The sequence below is a fragment of the Hippocampus bargibanti genome, linkage group LG12, assembly GCF_051943395.1.
Source record: "Hippocampus bargibanti isolate YZ-2025 linkage group LG12, ASM5194339v1, whole genome shotgun sequence".
Classification (NCBI taxonomy): domain Eukaryota; kingdom Metazoa; phylum Chordata; class Actinopteri; order Syngnathiformes; family Syngnathidae; genus Hippocampus; species Hippocampus bargibanti.
Window position 1 is genome coordinate 11,986,542 of NC_142745.1, and position 22,347 is coordinate 12,008,888.

At 40.1% G+C, this 22,347-nt stretch overlaps 1 protein-coding gene across 2 annotated transcripts; it reads right to left on the reverse strand.

The window, feature by feature from the left end:
• Positions 1 to 83: 83 nt before the first annotated feature.
• igsf8 (immunoglobulin superfamily, member 8) lies at positions 84 to 19,350 on the reverse strand. 2 transcript variants are annotated; one of them, XM_089009726.1, is made up of 8 exons: positions 19,104 to 19,350; positions 18,865 to 19,004; positions 15,154 to 15,534; positions 13,837 to 14,298; positions 10,146 to 10,324; positions 8,570 to 8,822; positions 5,291 to 5,728; positions 84 to 4,377 (listed from the first exon to the last, which is right to left on the reverse strand). In XM_089009726.1, exons 2-8 carry the CDS (start codon positions 18,917 to 18,919, stop codon positions 4,250 to 4,252), a joined length of 1,896 nt encoding a protein of 631 aa, XP_088865852.1. In that variant the 5' UTR covers positions 18,920 to 19,004; positions 19,104 to 19,350; the 3' UTR covers positions 84 to 4,249. The 2 variants fall into 2 exon arrangements, with proteins under 2 accessions (XP_088865852.1, XP_088865851.1); XM_089009725.1 differs by having other exon boundaries at positions 19,091 to 19,350.
• Positions 19,351 to 22,347: the final 2,997 nt, after the last annotated feature.

Sequence of the window (22,347 nt, forward strand, 5' to 3'; positions counted from 1 at the left end):
TATATATATATACACATATATATATATATATATATATATATATATATATATATATATATATATATATATATATATATATATATATATATATATATATATATCCATCCGGTGACAAGTTCAGGGTGACAGCTGGGATTCAATTACTTTAACCTATATTTCAGTTTTTAAATGTGACCCACTATGACCTTATAATCAATGGAAATGTGTTGACCAAAGCTATTGAAACCTGCGAGAAGAATGGGAACATCCTCTCAATCGTGACAAAAACAAAAAGAAAAAAAAAAAAACAGCTGTCCTGCCTGACATTCAATGTGAGTGTGTGCAAGGTGCAAAATGACATCAATTTGTTTTGATTTTTTGCGTTCTTCCTCCGTTTAGCTATATGCGTCCGAATCGCCAAAATGTAGCGCTAAATATGCAGAATTAGAAAAGTGACATGAATGTTGGGCGAAGTACAACAAAAAATGGTGACAAATTGTATATTTGTATCATGTATTGTTACATTTCTATGTTGTGCATGCGGTGCTGAAAAAACACGTGTTCTTCAATTCAGTCTCTTTTCAATTAAAAAAAAGAGACTACAACAGTATGCATTGTGATTATGTTTTGTTTGCCAACCAGGAGCCACACTAAAACAACAAAACACGTAAAGCAAGCTAATATTCTGGCTAATGGTGGCTGGAATTGGATTAGCCATTAATAGTCTCGCAGTGGAGAAATTTACATTTCACAGCAGCAAAGTCATGAAAAGAAGATGGAGAAAGCAAAAACTAAATACACGAGCCGCTGTAAAGGCAGCCACTCTCTCGAAGCCATCTTGAAGTCAAAACAAAAATAAATAAATAAATAAATAATGTGACAACACAAAAGACAGACTTTTCTTACAATTGTCATTTTACAGGAGATAACTTAAATATTGCTGATTTTCTTTTGTTGAAAAAAAGCTATGAATATACAGGTAGATGTAATTCCTGCAGAGGCTCACTCCTACGTGTTAAATTATGAAAATCAGTTTTTGGAAGAACGAACAATCGCTTAAAAGGTTAATTTGTTTCAATCAAGAAAAAAATATTCCATAAAATTAATTGAATTTACATACAATGCATTAAAGTGTAATTTTGGGGAGAGGATTTTTTTTATGAGATTTTTTTTTCACCCCAAAATGTATGATACTTTTACACGATTACTGTACATAATACAAAATACAGTGTATTATGAGGAAAAAAAATCTATTTTTTTAAAGAATATATATAGTGATACCTCCGCTTACAAACTTAATTGCTTCCCAGAAAGTGCGTGTAAAGCGAAAAGTGTGTCTTCCAAACATTAATTTCCCGTAGGAAACCATTAAAAATGAGAATAATCAGTTCCCAAGTCCCCATAAAACATAATTTTCTACTAAATAAGCCTTAAAACTATACAATATACCTCCTTTTGTGTATAATAAATGTGCTATTGTAATTAATGAAATAAACTGTATTGTATAATAAAGTCGTTTTATTTACCTTTGTGATGGTCGTTGATGTCGTTGCCTCTTGATGATATCCGAGTGAAGATGCCGTACTCACTCACACTGTCCCCTGCTAGCTGCTTTTTTCCAATTACTAAAATCTTTGGCTACAAACAGCACACCGCACGGCGAAACATAAGATGACGAGACAAATGCACCATCTTTTGTTTTCTCAAAAGCACCACGAGACCTTTTTCAAGACACCTTCAGGGACGGTGGTAGCAGAACACTATGCAAAGGATTGAGGAAAAGGCTTTGACGTGTTAAACCCTGGTGGCGTTAGGACTGCAGCGTTCTAAAGTGGGATTATCACCCACAGTCCAACCAGGCTGTGCGTGCCCACGCATTGATGCCAGTGTGGGTGGCGGTGCGAAAAATCAGCTTTGGATGCTTGATCTGGAGCAAAGTGGCTCAGGATGCTGCATTTTTTTTATATATGAATTCCACAATGCTCGTGAGCAATCTTTATAAGCAGGCTTTAGGAGAGGATGCCAAAAATTCTACAGCACAAGCAGAGAGGAGCAACGCCCCATCACCCACCAAAAAAAATAGAGTCTCATTTTCATCCTTCATGTTTTCAAGTGCATTGTCATCAAATGGTGAGTATAGTTTTTGCTTTTTTGAATGTTGCTGCGCCGATGACCATTTTGTGTATGGGAGCCTTTTACTGAGTGAGTTGCTTGTTCTGTAGCCACAAAGGGACATAAGTCTTCTTGTGCCGGTCCCAAGCCCAGATAAATACAGAGGATTGTGTCAGGAAGGGCATCCGATGTAAAAGCTTGGCCAAAACAAACATGCGGATCAAACCTCTAAAGATGGAGGACACAAGAAGATGTTTTCAAGTGTATATATATAGACTTACAATGTAAATTTTCAGTGCAAGACGACAACAGCCTCTCCGTGACAACTTTTATACGGCAATGCACACGCACACAAGAAATTGCCCTTTACAACACTGCCAGAGTCACTTGAAGCCATCCCAAAAAAACAAAATGTGCACACACGCAGACACAAAAAGACAATTTCAGGTAAACACAAAGACATGGATATTTACTCAAAAAATGGCCTTTATGTAAATCAGCTACTTTTAGAAAATAATGTGTGTAATAAGAATAATTTACTCCTGGTGTACCGTACAAAGTAAGTCATAGTGTTATGAGAACAAAATCATGGGACAATTATTTTGAGGATGGAAATACAAATCTTTAGAGGAAAACTAATATGAGATCAGTCATTTTTAAGGAAATAAGTCATAAAAAAATAAACACTGAATGATGGCTGGGATATAGAACTACAGTGATACCTCAGTTTACTAACTTAATTGGTTCCCAGAAAGTGTGTGTAAGGCGAAAAGTTCGTCTGCCAAACATTTATTTCCCATAAGAAACCATTGAAATGAGAATAATCAGTTCCCAGGTCCCCATAAAACATAATTTTCTACTAAATACGTCTTAAAACTACACAACATAGACCTTATTTTATGTATAATAAATGGGCTATTGTATTGGAATTAAATAAATAAACTGTACTGTATAATAAAGTCATTCAGGAGGAGGTTTAAACATTAAAGAGACAGGCAGACGACAGTGAGAGAGTTTCAACTTTCATAGTTCAAAGGCAGAGTGTAGACCGCAAACAACCCGCACAAGCCATCTGTACAATTGACCATCAACCCAGCTAAACAACACAATTGATGAGGAAAAAGGTAAAATTATTGCAGAGAAAGCACCTGAAAGAATAAGGCTACGTTCCTCATCAAGAGTTTAATGCTGATGAAACCGGCCACTCCATTCCATCAAGCCATCAACGACCATCACAAAGGTAAATAAAACCACTGTATTATACACTACAGTTTATGTCTTTAATTATAATACCATAGCACATTCATCATACATAAAATAAGGTATATTTTGTGTAGTTTTAAGGCTTAGAAAATTAGAAAGTAGAAAATTATGTTTTATGGGGACCTTGGAACGGATTATTCTCATTTTAATGGTTTCCTATGGGAAATTAATTTTGGGATACACACTTTTCGCCTTACACACCCTGTCTGGGAACCAATTAAGTTCGTAAGGCAAAGTATCACTGTAGTCCAACATTATTCTAATTTTTAGGAAAAAAGTTGCCAAAAGAGAAATGTTTTTATGCCAAATCTATCCATAAGAACCGCTTTTAAAAAAATTGTCACTTGCTGTGCAAAAATAAAACAAGAGGCAGAAAGACACACGACTGCAAACATCCAAACTGCAGCTTTGTTTGCACAAAGATACGAGCGCCTCAAACGCAGAGCACGAGCTGCAAATAAACAGCCACAACTGCAGCAAATATAAGAAGTGGTCTTGGTCCCATTTTTCGTTTTGAGTCCTTAACAAAAAAATTTGAAGAATTAGCTTCTTTGCAGACAAAATTTAGCTGAATGCAGTTCATGTAGCGCTTCCATGTTTCTCAATTCATCACCCAAATCATAACAGAAAGCGTCTTTGTTGCCATCGCCGTTTAGTCTGCAGAAGCTCGTGTGGCTTGTCAAAAAAAAAACATCTGGAAGAAGCGTATCTATGCGAGTTCAGGAGGAAAATGGACATCTGGTCAGCGTAGCACAAACATCAATTGATGGAGAACACTTTGATGGCCTCGTAACACATTAATATTAAAAAAAAAAAATGAAACAAAGCGACAAATAGAAAAGGTTTGGCATCTGAAAGGTCATCAGCTCCAAAATGGCGATGGCAAATATGGCGGCTACCTGCGAGCTCGCTGTTTGTTCAGATGCTTCATGAAGCAGCAGGTCACCGTCGCGATGATGACGATGCCCACCAGCAGGGCTGACGACACGCCGACCACCAGCGGGATGAGGAGGAGGTCGGCAACTAAGAAGGAGACAATGGCAAAATGGGGAATTGTCGCGGCTTGGAATTGAAGCGGATTGACGTAGGGCGGGAGATGTGAGACAATCTCTTTTCGTCAATGGATGCAAGTACAGCTTTGTGTTTGCTTTCAACATTTAGCATGACGTCTCTGATCCACTGGTAAAAAGGACGCTTTGGTTCACTGCCATTCTTTTGATTCATTGACAAATTTATTGGGGAATTGAAAATATGACAGAGCGCCATTCCCGGATTTGTTCAGTTTTTTTCATGCTTGGGTGCCGACAAAGCACTGGCCACGGCCTCTGGCAATGGGTTTTCCCTTCCACAAGGGGCAGCATTTCCCTTTTTTCCGTGTTCGCACTTTGGTCCAGCTTCAGCTTTTCTTAAAGCGCTATATCAACCAATAATAATGTATTGCATTGTATTTTGGACAGCCGCCCTCCTTTCAAGCTCATATAACTCCAGACCCATATAACTTGGGAATTAACCCTTTTTTGAGGATAAAAGAATATAGTTTAATGTTTCTTACGCTGCATTGAATGTTTATATAGTCCTAAAAGTCAATATTCTGTGGGTCCTGGTATTCGAGTGACAAAAACCCTGGCACTGGCGTGGACACATTTTCGCACAATGTCTGGCAGTGAACGAGTTAAGAATTGTGTTGCGTCACATTATTTATTCTATAGCTTTTTTTTTTTAAACTTCAAGATGGTGCCGCAAGAGTGGCTGCCTATACCGCTGCTGCATTTTGTATTTCTACTTCTTCCTTTCCTTTCCTCTTACTTTCATCACTTTGCTGCTGTGAAAAGTACATTTCTCCACTGCGAGACTAATAGAGGCTAATCCAATCCAATTAAGGCGACCGCTTGTCCGAGAGTTGCGCGCTATTCAACGAAGATACGTCGTGACTTACCGCGAGCATACAAGTAAACAGTGACGGCCTTGGACTCAGCCTTGACTCCAGAGTCGTACCAGCCCCCGTGCGGATCCTGTCCCCAAGCCTCAGCGCGGCACGCGTACAAGCCCTGATCTTCATCGGTGGCCGAGTGGACTCGGAGACGGTAGGTGACGGCGGACAGCCGGTCCACGCTGACCTCGCTGCCGTTGCCGTTGATCTCCACGATGCCGTCGTACGTAAGAGTGGCGATTGCTTTGGGTTCCGCCGGGAGGTCCGGCGTAGTGTTTTTCGGGGATCTGATCTGTGAGTCGGGGAGAGGCCATCGCAACCATTGCACCTGAGCTTGGGCGGGCCCTGTGGTGATGATGGTGGCGGTGCAGAGGAGGCTGATGGTGCTGCCCCTTTTCAGCAGGGGGCCTTGGGCGAGCTGAGCCTCTGCTGAAACCACAACATCTACGGAAAAACAAGCGCGTATTGATTGGGCCAGGCTTAATAATAATAATAATGATCCATTTCATTTCTAAGCGCCTTTCAAAACTCTCAAGGCCACTTTACAGTCGCAAAATGGGGTTTTCCGCGGGTGAGCAGCGGCGGCCACATGCGCCAGCGTTCACTCAACCCGGAAGGAACTCAAATAGATAGAATGCTAGCTAGCATAGATCGCTAATAGATAGCCAGCTACATAGCTAGCTAGGCAGATAGAAAATAGATAGCAAATGGATAAAGAGCCAGCTACATAGCTAACTAGCTAGACAGATAGCAAATGGATGGCTTGATGTTAAGAGACCGCGGCATGATCAAAAGAAAAAAAAGACACTTTGTGGTTGAGTACAGGTAACATCCGACTTACGACCAACTTGACCTACGACCACCCATACTTACGACCACGACCTCCAGACCCTATTTTTACAATTTTAATTCTACGCCTGGCACCGTAACGCGCTAGCAGGCCGGCAACGTGTACGACAATTTTGGCCAGCCAGCCAGCATCTCACTCTCGCACAGCAATCGACCGCGTGATGGCACCAGAGGGGAGGAGTTTTCGTGTCATTTAGCCTCTGAGTCTCTATTCAACACTTTGAATGGATTTCGACTTACGGCCATTTTGACGTGCGACCGTTTGGTAGGGAACGGAACTCAGTCGTAAGTCGGATGTTACCTGTATATGGATTTTAATCAATCTAACAATCATTTGTGCATCATTTTTCTTGATGCATATCATCTTTCAGGGATTATTATCGGGAAAACCCACATTATTAAGGATTTTGAACTATTTTTGTTCACTGGATCTAAGGACTTTTTTTCTGTTTGAGTTTGAAACGTCCGAATGTATGTGAATGCATCACACTGCTCGCCGAACGCAAGTGATGTCAATGTTGAACTTCATACATTGAGCGCTGACGCATATGTGCAAATGCCACGGCTTGGATTTAATTCTTTAATTTATATATGAATGCTTTAGCCTGACACATGTTCTGTATTTTTGTATGCAGTCTGGCAAACACACTAAAGTATAATGCTTTTTATTCACATTTATAGTTTGTTCATTTAATCAAGCTTTCGATTGTGCATCCACCTGTGCCCTCGCATTGACCCGTCGGGAGTCAGAGAGTCTCATACCGGCAGACGGAAAGTTTCTACTGTGGTTTAACGTTCGCTGCATTTGGTGTGAAATTGTGGTTTTCTCAACAGTTGTGTTCTTCGCACCTCGTGTTCGCACGAGGTGCGAAGGTGTTTAAACGGTGAAGAAGTGAAACCACTTATCTGGAGTCAGTTCGAAGAGACCAAATCTTGAATAGAAAATAACTCCTACTAGGAAAACACTCACGACCAAAAGAAAATAACACACATTGTAATCATTAATATTCATGATTGTTAGTCTTAAAGGACAACCGACGGCTACGGACAAGTTGTGTCCATAACTTGTAAAATGGCTTCAAATGACTTCTACTGAGCGTATTTTACAAACATTCCACCGCATATAGCTATATTTTACATTTTAAGACGCGCGCTGAATATTCAGGAAGTCTTTTTTTTGAGTTGGTGACGAGTCCGTATGTGACGTCACTGAAGGAATGCCCCTGACCGACAAAAAGGACACATTGTAGCAGTCCTTCCATCACGTCAATGCATTTTGCTGTGCTTGTTTGGTCTGAAAACGTCATGTTGCACCAAAAAGAGCCAGAAGAGGGCGATCAAGCTCCATATAAGGAATTTATCAGCCTGTGGAAACAGGCTGATTAATTCATCACAGGGAGCTTGGTCGCCATTTTCTGCCTCTTTTCTGGGATGCTACATTGCATTCCAGATGCCTCAAAATGACACGGAAGGACTTCTTTAATCAGTTGCAAACATGTATGCTTTCCTCTTCAGAACTATTTGAATCATATTCATAACTGGATGTGTAACAAGAAAGCATATTCTCCGAATCTGAAACCATTGTTTTGATTCTCCAGCAATGCGTCTTGTTTGGCGTGACATCACGAACTGGGGGCGGGACTTTCAGAAAATGTCCAATTTGCAGCTCAATTTTTTGCAGCTTTTGGACACTAAGTCATTTTTATTGGTGTTTTGCATTTGACTAAAAATATCATACTGCATGTTTTGGGAATTTTAGATGCTATAAAACGTTTTTCTGATGTCAGTTAAAAAACAAAAAAGTGACGTCGGTTGTCCTTTAAATAATGGCCGCTCGGTTTGGGTGTCGTCGTTTTCTCGTGGTGCCCTCGATGAAACAAGACTCGATTGTCTCCAAATAACCCGGGCGACCCAGATGCATCTGTATTAGATTTAATGCGAGGGAAATAAAACTGAGTAAATTGAACCTATGGCATCTTGGTCATCTCATATGAATACTGGTGATACCTCGAGTTACGAACTTAATCGGTTCTGAGAAAGAGTGTGTAAGGCGAAAAGTTCTTCTGCCAAACATTTATTTCCCATAAGAAACCATTAAAAATGAGACTAATCCGTTCCCAGGTCCCCATAAAACATAATTTTCTACGGAATAAGCCTTAAAACTACACAAAATATACCTTATTTTATGTATAATAAATGTGCTATTGTATTGTAATTAAAGAAATAAACTGTACTGTATACGTAAGCCGAGGTATCATTGTATGTTTAATATCTAATAGAGTCGATCTTGCTACCTCTAAAAACTGTTTTATCTCTCCACCATATTTCAGTCTGAACACGCAAGAAGTGTTTGGGTAAGCGTGACATCTGAAACTTTTTCTCAGTTTTAAAAATAACCAAATCACTTCAACGCCGATGCTGTATCCGGCATCTCACCTTTCGTCTTGAGATTGACGGTGACACCTTCGGACCTCTGCGTGAGTGTGGCAGGCATAGAAGGAGCGGGGATTCTGCGACCGGCGTACACGCTGACCACGCAGCGATAAACGCCCGAGTCGGAAGGCCGGGCTGAGAACAACTTGAGAGAGTACCTGGCGTCCGCCACTTTCTCCATAGAGCCACTAGTGGCTCGGCTGGCGTCATCCCCCCAGCTCACAATGCCGTCTGGGCTCATTCGGGCTACCTCCACCTGAGATCATCAACAACAAAATTAATAATCATATCAAAAACGATGCCCTGAAGGTGGGGCTGACTTTCTCATTTGGCAAAATAAACTTGTCAATCTGAAAATTTTATTTTTGGTGTAAACATTTTAGAGCCATTTCCTCCTTAACTCATTGACTGCCAGACGTGTGCAAACATGTGTCCACTCCAGTGCCAGGGTTTTTGTCATTGTCACTCAAATTCCAGGATATCCAGAATATTGAGTTTTAGTACTACATAATACACATACACATAAACATTCAATGCAGCGTGAGAAACCTTAGACTCTCCTCTTTCATCGGAAAAGAAGGGTTAATTCCTAAATTATATGGGTCTGGAGTTATATGATCTTGAAATTGAGGTGGCTGTACAAAACACAATATTGGTTTATATAGCACTTAAACAACAGCTGAAGCTTGACCAATCGCTAACATGAAAAAAGGGAAATGCTGCCTCTTTGTGGAAAGGGAAAAAAATGCCAGGGGCCATGGCCAGCGCTTTATCGGCACCTCAACAAGAAAAAAAAACATAACAAATTCGGGAATGGAGCTCTACGTCATATTTGCAATTCATGAATAAATTTGTGGATGTCAGTGAATGAGTTAAAAGAGACAAAGTGATTTTTTTTCAGCATGCTGTTTCTCTCAGCAATGTGAAATTAGTTCGCCATTTCTTTTATGAGCGGGCCCACTAAAAAGCCAAGCCTGAAAAGAAATGAAGTCAGCAATTTTGAAAAAATAATTATGAAGTCAGCCATTTTGAAAAAAAATGAAGTCAGCCATTTTGAGAAAAAAAATGAAGTCAGCCATTTTGTTTACATTAGACATGTTAGCTTAGTACGGGGGTCCTCCAAAGAGAAACTTTTGAAAATTCAGCTGACAAAACTAGTTTTACTTGGCTATATGAAATATGATTAGCATGACAAGCCCTTAAAAAGCCCTTGCTTAAAAATTCATCCTCCCAAGACAGTTTTACATTGCAGCATGAAATTTAGTTAGCAACGAACAGTGTTTTGTTGAATCTGCAATTTTTTAGTCATTTTTACTATTCCAAATGGCTGTTTATGTTTGCTTGTTGAAAATTTAGAACCACTCAAAAGATAGATTTTGGTGAGGATCTGGAAAATGTGTGCATTCAAAAACAACATCTGAACAAACGTTTTAGTGCAATTCCAGTCATAAATCCTGCCGACAGACAATATGTATTGCGCAGGGGAAGTCATTAAGGCTTCTCTAAATAAGAATTGTAAAACAATTCTGCCCAATCATCACTTCCCTCATTCAAATCCAGCAGGAGTTAAAAATCTTACCTCCATGCCCGCCGACCCAATAAACTCGCCACCCGCAGAGCCTCTTTTCATCCACTGAATCTGGAGGCCCGAGTTGACATCGGAAGGAAGCCCGTTGACCTCGCAGGTCAGAAGGAGAGGTGAGCCCACCTGCAGGGTCACCTCCCCCCGGGGCGATGATGTCACGCTCAGAGACTCGGCTGGAGGGCAAGAGAGGACACGACTTCAGACCGGGCAGCATTAATCAGCTTCATGCGACAAAATGACAAGATTAAGTTCACTCAGACTCTGAAGTTAGCCAGTAGGCTACTTAGCACACAGGCTGGCACAGTTAGCTTGCTTGTGTGCCTTTTCCGACATATCTATGATGTCAGGATAAACCTTCATATGTCATAATTTGGGAAATTTCATATTTTTGAATATTTTTATTTGCCAGTCCACACTTGTGGTTGTTGTTATGACAAATTTGTGACCAATTTAGTGCGTTAAGTGTTGAACCATCATACCGTTTTGGGAGTCTATTGAAAAGTAATGATATTAGAGGTACGAGGAATACACCTGACACTGGTGCTATCTTTTTTCAGATAAAATAAAATATTAAAACAAAAAATGGAAAGCGCCGCGATACCACTCAACATGAGTTCTGTGACCATGGTCATAACTCAAAACAGTTACCCAGATATATTGTCATTTATAAAACCATACATCAATTACAAATCAAAGCTAATAAACGTTTTTGTCTGACCGCATCAACTTGAATGGCTAGTTTTTTTTTCTTCCTGGAGTGCATATCTTGAACATTAGGGGCAGTGTAAACTAGATGGATGTACAGTACTGAACATTGAGACCTCACTTAATCTCAGCTCAGTATGGCACTAAAATCTTTGGAGAGGACAAACAATATATGACTAAGTCTTGTTACATTGTCTGTCCACATGTGTTGCAGCAATATTTGCGTTCCATCCTTGGCTAAAAGTGCGTCAAAGCACATCAACATAATTGAGAGTTTTGAAAGGTGTTTATCAATGAAATTTATTATTATTATTATTATTATTTAGCGATTATTCGTGGGATGAAAGGCCCACAAAAAAATGCTAATCTAATCGATGCACAAGGTGTCATTCCAATGCAAGGAATGGCTAAATTTAAAAGACTCAAATAAACCGATCAGTATTCCCGGCATAGATGATAAAGGACATTTGGCGATGCATTCGCTGCGCGGAGAAAATGTAGACATTCATATTTTAGTCTGAGCTCAAAGGCCAATCGGTTCTAGTTCAAGAGTTGTATGAATGTATTTTAATTGGACGTCATTGCTTTGTGCAGGTGTATCGATTGAAGTGTCTTGTGAACATCCATTCTGGTGAATACAGTAGATGTTTGGTTCTCATTTCACCACTGCTCATAACAACACATGCATTGACTTTGCAGACAAAAGGGGAAGGTGCTGAGCGAACACACGGCAACATAATGCAGGCTTTGTTCCATTTTCAACTCCCTTTTACTACGATTTATTAGTGAGGGTGCAATTGCGTGTATGGATGACCTACATCCACTGAATGAGACATAACCTAGACTGAAGTTTCAACAACACATATGTTTACTCTGATGCCTTCTTAGTCATTTAGCTGCAGAACATGAAGGAAAGAACAGATCCCCGATGTTGCTAAGCGCATAAGATAAAAAAATAAAATTAATTCACGAGATTCGCGTGAACTCAAAGGGCCGTTATGTTCATTTAAAGGACAACCGACGCCTCCGGACAAGTTGTGTCCATAATTTGTAAAATCACTTGAAATGACTTCGACTGAGCGTATTTTACAAAGATTCTACGGCATATAGCTATATTTTACATTTTAAGACTCGCGCTCAATATTCAGGAAGTCTTGTTTTCGAGTTGGTGACGATTCCAAACATGACGTCACGTCTGGAACGCCCCTGACCGAGAAAGTGACACACAATGCATTTTGGGTACTTTGTTTGGTCTGAAAACTTCGTGTTGATGGCAAAATTAGAAGGAAAACACATAAATAACGCGATGGTGAATCGTTGTGTGTTGCACCAATACTAGTATTTGATACTAGTTGACACAGCAGACAAATCAGCCCCTTTCCAACGGAGCTTGGGTGCCATCTTTTGCATTTTCTGGGACACTACATTGCTGTCATTGACAGCACGAATTGATATGGGAGGACTCCTTTTATCGATTGCAAACATGTATGCTTTCCTCCTCAGAACTATTTGAATCATATTCATAACTGGTAACAAGTAACAAGTAACAAGAAAGTATCTTCTCCGAATCTGAACTCTGTGAGCCCATTGTTTTGTTTCTTGAGCAAGGCAAGACGACTTGGTGTGACGTCACGAACTGGGATAGAAATCTAGCTCGGGACTTTCCGAAAGTCCCGAGCTAGCTTTCTATCTGAGTTACTTTCGGGTTGAGTGAACGCTGGCGCGTGTGACTGCCGCTGCTCACCCACAGAAAAACTAAGCCTATGATTGTAAAGTGACCTTGAGAGTTTTGAAAGGCGCTTATAAATGAAATGTATTATTATGATTATTATTATTAAACTTGCCAGGTAGTCAAAGAGTTCAAGGAGGAAACCGATCAGCTGTCAACTGTTTTTTGATCTATAAGCGGCAGTCAAAAACGAAAGAAAAAACATGCTCGGTTTCACTTGCAAATCTGGAAAGTGTCCAATGTAGGCACCAGCATGACAAGCCCAGGCTGACTTGCCTCACAGGTACAAATCATAACACGTTAGCTAAAACACATACCTCAAATAGCGAAGCAGTAGACCTTTTGTTTCTTCATGAGGTGAATAACACAGACTTTGGGGAACGATATCTGCGATACAGGCGCTCCCCAATTTACGAACGAGATACGTTCCGGGCGGTCGTTCGTAAGGTGAATTTGTTCGTAAGTTGCTTCAGTTGCTATATTTTGTATGGAATGAATGTTGAAGTCAAACACTGAATGGGGAAGTATAAAACACATATGCTCTAACAGTCCTAAAATAAATTCGCCTATTGTAATATTTTGTCGTTTTTCTATAAAGCGCTAGTCAGACCTCTGTCAATTTTTTTCCCTTCCGCCAGCGGGCAGTATTTCCCTTTTGTCCATGTTAGCGCTTTGTTCCAGCTTCAGCTGTTGTTAAAGCGTAATATAAATCAATATACAGTAAAGTCTCGTTATATCGATATTCAAGGGAGTCCGAAAAAATATCGATATAACCGGGACTATCGATATATCCGACCCTGTTTGCATGTAATTTTCTCTGTGCGTGCATAGAAATAGTATCGATATAACCGGGACTATCGATATATCCGATATCGATATAACGAGACTTTACTGTATATGTATTGTATTGAATTTTGTCTAGTCACCCCCATTTCAAGCTCAGATAACTCCAGACCCATTTAATTTAGGAATTAACTTTTTCTAAAAGTCTAAGGTTTCTAACGCCGCATGGAATGTTTATGTAGTCCTAAAATTCAATACTCTGTGGGTCCTGGAAATCGAGTTAAAATGACAAAAACCCTGGCACTGCAGTAGACACATTTCTGCACAATGTCCGGCAGTGAATAAGTTAAATGTCTTGGGATCATAATATGAGGTAAGTCAGTACGGCTCTTGTAGAAGCAATTATTTAAAAAATATTTTGTGTCAATTACATTGACTAAGCAAGGATAAGGACGTGTCTGTACTCACATAGTTGCTTAACAGTCAGGTTGCCAATGTCCAGCGTCCGGTAGGCAATCTTCTGCCAGGAACGATCCGGGTCTCGAATCCACTGCGCGGCCTCGCAGAAATAGGCTCCCGTGTCATTGGGCTGCAACACTTTTATCTTCATGATATACAAGTCCTGACCGTCCTCCCCGTTGCGCTTCTCCAGCGTAACGTCACCGTCGTCGTAGCGCTTCTTGTAGGCGATTCCCGGCACCACCCCCAGCAACTTGTCAATGGAGACGATCTCGCGAATGGTACTGAGCTCCGGCCCCGTCGTACCGCTCGAGCCCGCTAGCCCGCCGCGCTTCCCGAAGGTGATGGATAAGTGGGTGAGTTCTTCCGAGCGGATGCTGGCCGAGCACGTCAGAGTTAGTTCGGCACCTTCTGGGAAGGACTGGCCGGTCAGGGAGCGGCTGTAGCTGATCTGGAGGGTGTCGGGGATCACTGCGGGTGGACGATAAGGGGATATATTATACAATGAAGCAATGAATAACACAATACAACATCAGACTTACGACCGGGTTCCGTTCCGACCAAACGGGCGTAAGTCAAAATGGTCGGTAAGTCGAATGTCGATGCTAAATGACTTGCAAACGATCTGAGGGGTAAAGCCGGGGAGAGGGGCTCTAGTCCTGGCTGCACTGCGGCTGGCGTCGGTGACCCATCCGGTGCCATCACGCAGTCGATTGCTGTGCGAGAGTGAAAAGCTGGCTGGCTAGCCAAAATTGTCGTACGCACTGCTGTTCTGCTAGCGTGTTGCGGTGCCAGGCATAGAGCTAGCCAAAATTGTCGTACGCATCGCCGTTCTGCTAGCATGTTGCGGTGCCAGGCATAGAGCTAGCCAAAATTGTCGTACGCATTGCCGTTCTGCTAGCGTGTTGCGGTGCCAGGCGTAGACATAGGCGTAGTCATGGTCATAAGTACGGATGGTCGTTAAGTCGTGCCGGTCGTAAGTCAGTTGTTTCCTGTATATCCCTAATAAAGACTGCTCACTGTGTAAAAAAAATGAAGGAAATATGGATTTGGAGCTAATTTTGGTAACTTTTTACATTACATTATACAACTTCTGAGGTTAATCACAGTTGACGCAACGTATTTTATGATCGCATCGTGTATTTTTCGTGCAGTTTTGCTGCTCTAGATTGCAAATTTCCCCATTGTGGAACTATTAAAGGCTTTCTAATTCAGAGTTTCGTGATTTGGTGTAAGCTCACCTATTGTGTACTAGCGAACATGTCCCTGATGACCTAATAATATATCACACACAGAGAGTGTACGCAGTTTGTTTTGCCAATTTACCTTTAACGTCCACCGACCCGCTGTAGGATCCCAGGTAGACATTGTCAGTGCTGGGTGTGTAGCACTCATATTTGCCCTGATCGTCCGTGCGAAGCCTCTGGACCACCAGTCGAACGTGGTCGCCGGAGTCGCGGTCCACCCTCACCTCGCCGTTCCTCACCCGCGCTTGGTAGGGGGCGTACGGGAAGCCTTTGTCTTTGGTGGACACCACTCCAATCTGCCTTCCGCCAGAGTTGTCTCTGGACAGGGACCATTCAAAGTCCTGAGTGCGAGGGCCATCGTAGCCGGAGACGGCGCAGGGCACGGAGAGGGAGAAGCCGGCCACGCGGTACAAGGGTCCTGCGGGGACCGTCACCTCGCGGGACGCGGCGTAATGGAGAACTGCGAACGGAAGACATTAAAGACAAAGAGTGTTACGCTACTGTCTGTGGCTGGATGGATGAATGGCTTGAGGAGAAGAAAAGAGCGCCGATGCGTATGTGGAACTGTCGCGGCTTGGAATTGAAGCGGATCATCTCTCATGGATTTTTATGGAGAAAACCAGCATTGTTAAGGATTTTGAACTATTTTTGTTCACTGGATCTGAGGACTTTTTTTCTGTTTGAGTTTGAAACGTCTGAATGTATGTGAATGCATCACACGGCTCACCGAACACAAGAGATGTCAATGTTGAACTTCATACAGCGCTGCACTGATGCATATGTGGAACTGCCGCGGCTTGGAATTGAAGCGGGAAAAGGAGATGTGAGACAGACTCTTTTCGTCAATGGATGCTACAGCTTAGTGTTTGCGTTCAACATTAAAGCTTGTAGCAGACGTGCACATTTCACCATAAATTCCCTGATCCACTGGTGAGAAGGACGGTTTGATTCTCTCCTCTTTCTAGAACTGCTTAATACAACAAAGAAGGTGCAGTAAATGCTTAAGATTGAATGATTCTCTGTCTTCGTGTTGTCATATTTGTTAGTTTTTTTTGTTTTTTTATTCAAGATTGCGCCGCGAGAGTGGCTGCCTTTACAGCAGCTCCTGTATTTTTTTCTACTTCTTCCTTTTCTTTCCTCTTACTTTCATACACTTTGCTGCTGAGCAATGTAAATGTCTCCACTGAGAGACTAATAAAGGCTAATCCAATCCAATCCAATAAAAAAGTACTTTGCACACTGATAAATGTGCACAATTTAATGTTACTCAAATCTTGGTGCTGGTAGTTAAAGGTTTAATGAAGCGACCGTCCAATTTCAAACAGTCAATATGGCAGGTTGAACACTATTTAGCCGTTCGGTTTACGTTCAGAAAAATGTACGTATTTAACAGTTGGTCTCACGCTCTCTTGGTAATTTTAGTGTTAATCTCATAGCAATGGCAAAATGCATGCATTGATGCCTAACACTTTATATCGCTACCTTTGACCTAACAAAAAAATGGATTACAACCTGAACAAACCTGAAAGACGAGATGTGTGTCTGTCTGAAAGTGGGTGTGGATTTACACACGCAGCAACTGTTGGGTGAGCCGCTGCGTCACCGCGACACGTCCGTGGATAATGTCATGAGGCTGAGCGGGGAGGCTTAAGCGGATCGAGACCTAATTAACAAGGGGCTCAAGAACTGGGACTGATAGGGAGGCCACAGTTTGTGACAATACTCAACAATGTCTGGATTAGACAAACCTCGATGTAGGGTGAGGGGGCAGATGTGTTCTCTTCAATAAAAATCGCAAATCCCAAGAATTGAACCCACTTTTTCCACAGGTCAATTTGAAGTTTTTGCTTTCAACATTTAGCTTGTAGTAGAGGTGCACATTCCACCATGACATCCCTATCCACTGCTGAAAAGGATGCTTTGATCCTCCCCTCTTTCATCTAGAACTGCTTCATGTCACAAAGAGGGTACAGCAAGTGCTGAATAATGAATGACTCTTTGTGTCTTTGTGTTGACATATTATTTGTTATTTTTGTCTTTTTCCCAAGATGGCGGCGCGTGAACACACAGCGGCTCCTCTCTCTCCCGGCATCTTGGCGTTTTCGTGTTTATTATATTTTGTCAAAGTCATTATGCCTTGAATGCTGGCTCTTGTCTCTATTTATAATTGTATTTTATTTATCGCATTCTATTTATAATTGTATTTTATTTATTATTGTATCTATGCTTGTCTGTTACTGTAAAGTGTCCTTGAGAGCTTTGAAAGGCGCTTGAAAGAAAATGTATTATTATTATTATTATTAATTTCATCTGTGTTGTATGTCATGGAGATTAGCATATTTGACAATAAATCTGACTTCGACTTAAGTACTGTGAAGTAACCAATTTTAGTTCCTTCAGCATGATGCTCCCACCAAAGCCATGAAGCGGTTTAATCCAGTTTCTTTCGATTTCACCGGGCTGTTGACCATTTGGAAAAGGAATTTATAACTTCAAACTGAAATGACATTTTTAGGAATTGATAACAATGGGCGGCCATTTTAAATCCGTAAAATATCGATGTAATATTGTGATTTTCAACTCTATATTTTGAAACTAACTCAACATTAGTCAGATTTCAGCATTTTATCCTGACAATTTATTACTTTAAATTTTTACTTTAATGTAAATTTCTCCACTGCGAGACTAATAAAGGCAAATCCAATCCAATCCAATCCAATCTCATAATAGCATGTCTTGAAACTCCATTACGTAATTTTGACTTTATCTGGAAAAATATGACAGAATTCTTGCAATAATCAAAATGTTTAATCATTAACCAATATGGCGTTCTATTAGCTAAAAAAAAATCTTTATTCTTGTAAAATCCTTGAAAAATCCCATAATTGATGACTTTTAAATCCAATAAAAAAGCTAAATTGCAGGTTTATTCTTCTAGATATTATTCTTGAACACAAGATTAAAGAACCTTGTAATATTGAAAGTTTTGCAACTTTTAGCTAGGAACAATACACAAGATTAAAGAACCTTGTGATAGTGGACGTTTTGCAACTTTTAGCTAGGAAAAATTAAGACTTGTTCTGACAAACACTGTTTTTTTGGATTGGATTGGATTTGCCTTTATTAGTCTCGCAGTGGAGAAATTTACATTTCACAGCAGCAAAGTTATGAAAGAAATGAAAGTAGAAAAGCAAAATTTCATTCCTTTCATCACTTTGCTGCTGTGAAATGTAAATTTCTCTACTGTGAGACTACTAAAGGCAAATCCAATCCAATCAAATCCAATCCAAAACATAGGAGCTGCTGGAAAGGCAGCCACTCTCGCGGCGCCGTCTTTAAGTCAAAAGAACAAAAAAAACTAAATAACAAATAACATGACAACACAAAGACACAGAGAGACATTCATTCTTAAGCACTTTCTGTACCCTCTTTGTTACATAAAGCAGTTCCAGATGAAAGAGGAGAGGATCAAAGCGTCTCTTCACCAGTGGATCAGGGACATCATGGTGGAATGTGCACAAACTACTGGTTAAAAAATGACCAACCAAGGTTGTGCAATGTGACAGACACACTCATCCACCAAATACGGTCTGATTCAATCGATAAATGTTTCACATTTGCAGGAAACGCGACAGTGCTTGGACAACAAGCATCCTAGTCATGGTGTCTGCATTGTACAACAAGTGCATCAGTACACCACCTATGCAAATACGCGTTGCAGACGGACGGTTAAACGTGCAAACACGCTCATCAACGAACTCAATATCAAATTCAAAGGAGCGTTGCTCACCATAGTGCAAACAGACGAATAGAGTACTTTTTATCCCAGCCATGATGCTCTTCATGTCCCTCTGCGTATTATTCCCGTCTCGGGTGTTCCTTTCTCAGTGGTTCGGCGCCGCCCATCCCTCCGCAAGTATCCCGAACCGCCTGTTGACCACAGGACAAAAATGAATGACATGAATATATTGGGCCCCTTCCGCCATGTTTTCATTTATTTTGACAAAACGATTCACCTGGGTTACGCACCGACGAGTGGACGTAGCCTCATAAAAAATTGTGCCAATCAATAAAAATATTTTTCGATTAAGTCCAAATCAAAATCGTATTTTATGCAGTATAGAAGCATCGATACGTTTGATTTCGTCTCCCTGTAATACGGATCTTCATCGTTATAGAAGGCTTTTCTGAGGGGAGGAGCCAAAACAAAGCTTCAAAGACGACAATCTGGCATCGTTGGTTGAAGTTATTATCCCATACTGCACGGGGCGTCCTACGGCCAAAATGGGACATACGACAGTAAACCCGGAAGTTATCCTCATTCTACTTCCGCTGTGGATTTTTTCCATTTTCGATTGATCGCTTTATTTTAAGAATTGTATTACGGTAATGAACAACGTCACACATTAAAACAAAAAATAAATAATATATTTCATTTCGAAGCGCATTTCAAAACTCGCAAGGACACTTTACAGTCACGAAATTATTGACCATGTTTATAATTCCGTGTCACACAAGAGTCAAGATTCCATTTTTGTCCATGTTCAGATTAAATTTTATTTAGTGTCTCACAACGGAAGTACACTCGTGCATTTTCCACATTGTACAGTGCATTCCTTCAAAAATAATAAATGAAATACCAAAGTAACGAAAGAAATAATCAACAATGCAAAATAGGGAGGGTTGTTGATTTTATTAATAAAAATGTAAAAACAAAACTCGGGAGTCATGACACGCACACAAAAAGAACGATTAGCTTTACATTTTAAGATTAACCAAACCGTTCTTGCTTTTCTCTTGTGTTTTTAAATAATATTCAGATGTTGTGGTGCTTAACCCCCCACTAAAATAAATTATTTCTGAATAAATACATAAAACATTTCCCACCTCGATCACTGCCATGGCCGTCGATTGGTTAAATCAGTTCGGAAATCGGATGGATGGACGTTTGATGTAATTCTTGGTCTCATTGCAACTGTGTTTCTCGCCACGAGTGGGCAGCAACAGACAACCTCCACATCGAGGTCCACAGCAATACCGAGACAATTAGTTTTTCTTTTTTCTTATGATAATCATCTTCATCTATCATGGTTAAAACATGCTCACAAATGATCTTTTTACACAACAATAACATTTCACAACTCATGACATTTAATAAACAGAATCCCACATTTGACTGCAAAGCAACATTTTACAGTCTTCCAGGAGGCGATTGCTATTTTCAAACCCTCACCCTGAGAGAAAAGCAAATACAGTAAAGTCTCGTTATATCGATATCGGATATATCGATAGTCCCGGTTATATCGATACTATTTCTATGCACGCACAGAGAAAATTACATGCAAACAGGGTCGGATATATCGATAGTCCCGGTTATATCGATATTTTTTCGGACTCCCTTGAATATCGATATAACGAGACTTTACTGTATTGAGTTCAGAAGGCATTATCAATGAGGTGTCAATCATTTGATATGCGCCCATGGGTACACATTGGCACACTGCTATAGTCTTGTACCCTTAGTTAAGGCTTAAGGAGCTTTGGTGAAACTGATGGAATATCTAAACATAATAATACTAGTAATAATATTTTTTTTAAATCCTTTGTATTGTGACAACATGGCTTAAGCAAACAGAAGCAGAGTGAAGGGACCTCAGACTGATGACAGTAGTTAGAAATGGTGTGGAGGTAGCAACGTTTTTTGTAAATTTTACATTTCAAAAATAAGACTTGAAATCAATAAGATTTGGTGTTACAGTAATACAGAATACATTACAAATGTAACAGCAATGGGTATCATTGAATTGTTTACTATAAAGCCCTGAAAGGACAACCGACACCATTTTTTTGTCTCCTAACTGACATCAGAAAAACCCAAAACACGCAGGCTGATATTTTTAGTCAAATGAAAAACACCTATAAAAATGACTTAAAGTGTCCCAAAACTACTTTAAAATGACCTCAGAAAGTTTCAGTTTCAGAAGGTCCCGCCCCCTTGTTCGTGACGTCACGCCAGGACGTCTTACCTTGCTCGAGAATCAAAACAATGGCTTCAGATTCAGAGAAGATGCTTTCTTGTTACTCATCCAGTTATGAATATGATTCAAATAGTTCTGAAGAGGAAAGCATAAATGTTTGCAATCGATTAAAGAAATTCTTCTGGGTCACTTTGAGGAGTCAGGACGGATGTGTAGCGTCCCAGAAAATGCAGAAGATGGCGCCCAAGCTCCGTTGGAAATAGTTTGATTTGTCTGCTGGGAATTTGTGTCAACTAGTATCAAATAGTAGTCTTAGTGCAACACACAACAATTCACCATCGCGTTATTTATGTGTTTTCCTTCTAATTTCGCCATCAATACGGATCAACACGAAGTTTTCAGACCAAACAAGGTACCCAAAATGCATTGTGTGTCGCTTTCTCGGTCAGTGACGATACCTACCGTGACATCATGGTAGGTATCGTCACCAACTCAAAAACAAGACTTTCTCAATATTCAGCGCGAGTCTTAAAACGTAAAATATAGATATATGCGGTGGAATCTTTGTAAAATACACTCAGTAGAAGTCATTTGAAGTGATTTTACAAATTATGGACACAACTTGTCCGGAGACGTCGGTTGTCCTTTAAGGTGATATGGAACAAAAAACAATATTTGTGAGATGAAAGGCTTAAAAGTTTGACCTATAAAAGTAACAAAAATTGTTATTTATAGTTACATCTAAAAAAACGTGGCTGTACCTCAACTTTAATTATTTGTATTTATACTGTTGCATAATAAATATGTCTTTATTATTATTAACGCCTATAGAAAAAAAAACAAGGTCAGAAAAAAAATAGTTTTGTATTGGATTTACCTTTATTCGTCTCGCAGTAGAGAATTTTACATTTCACAACAGAAAAGTTATAAAAGGAAGATCAAAGGAATGAAAGAAGGAGAAAAACACAAAACATGACATGCTGTAAAGGCCGCCACTTGAGGCGCCATCTTGAAGTCAAAAGAAAAAAAAAAAACCTAAATAAGACAACACAAAGACATTTGGAAATGTTTACTTTCATCTTTGGTAAAAAAAAAAATGAAATTGTTGATCAAGAGAATCATTTTGTGAAAAAAATATATTGACCAAATACAGACCGAGATTGTTGCTTGAAAGTGACTGTAATTTTTGCATCGCAGCATGGCCACACTATGTTTGTTGTTTGACATTTATAATAATAATAATAATAATAATAATAATAATAATAATAATTTACAAGGAGACTGTACAGTTTAGA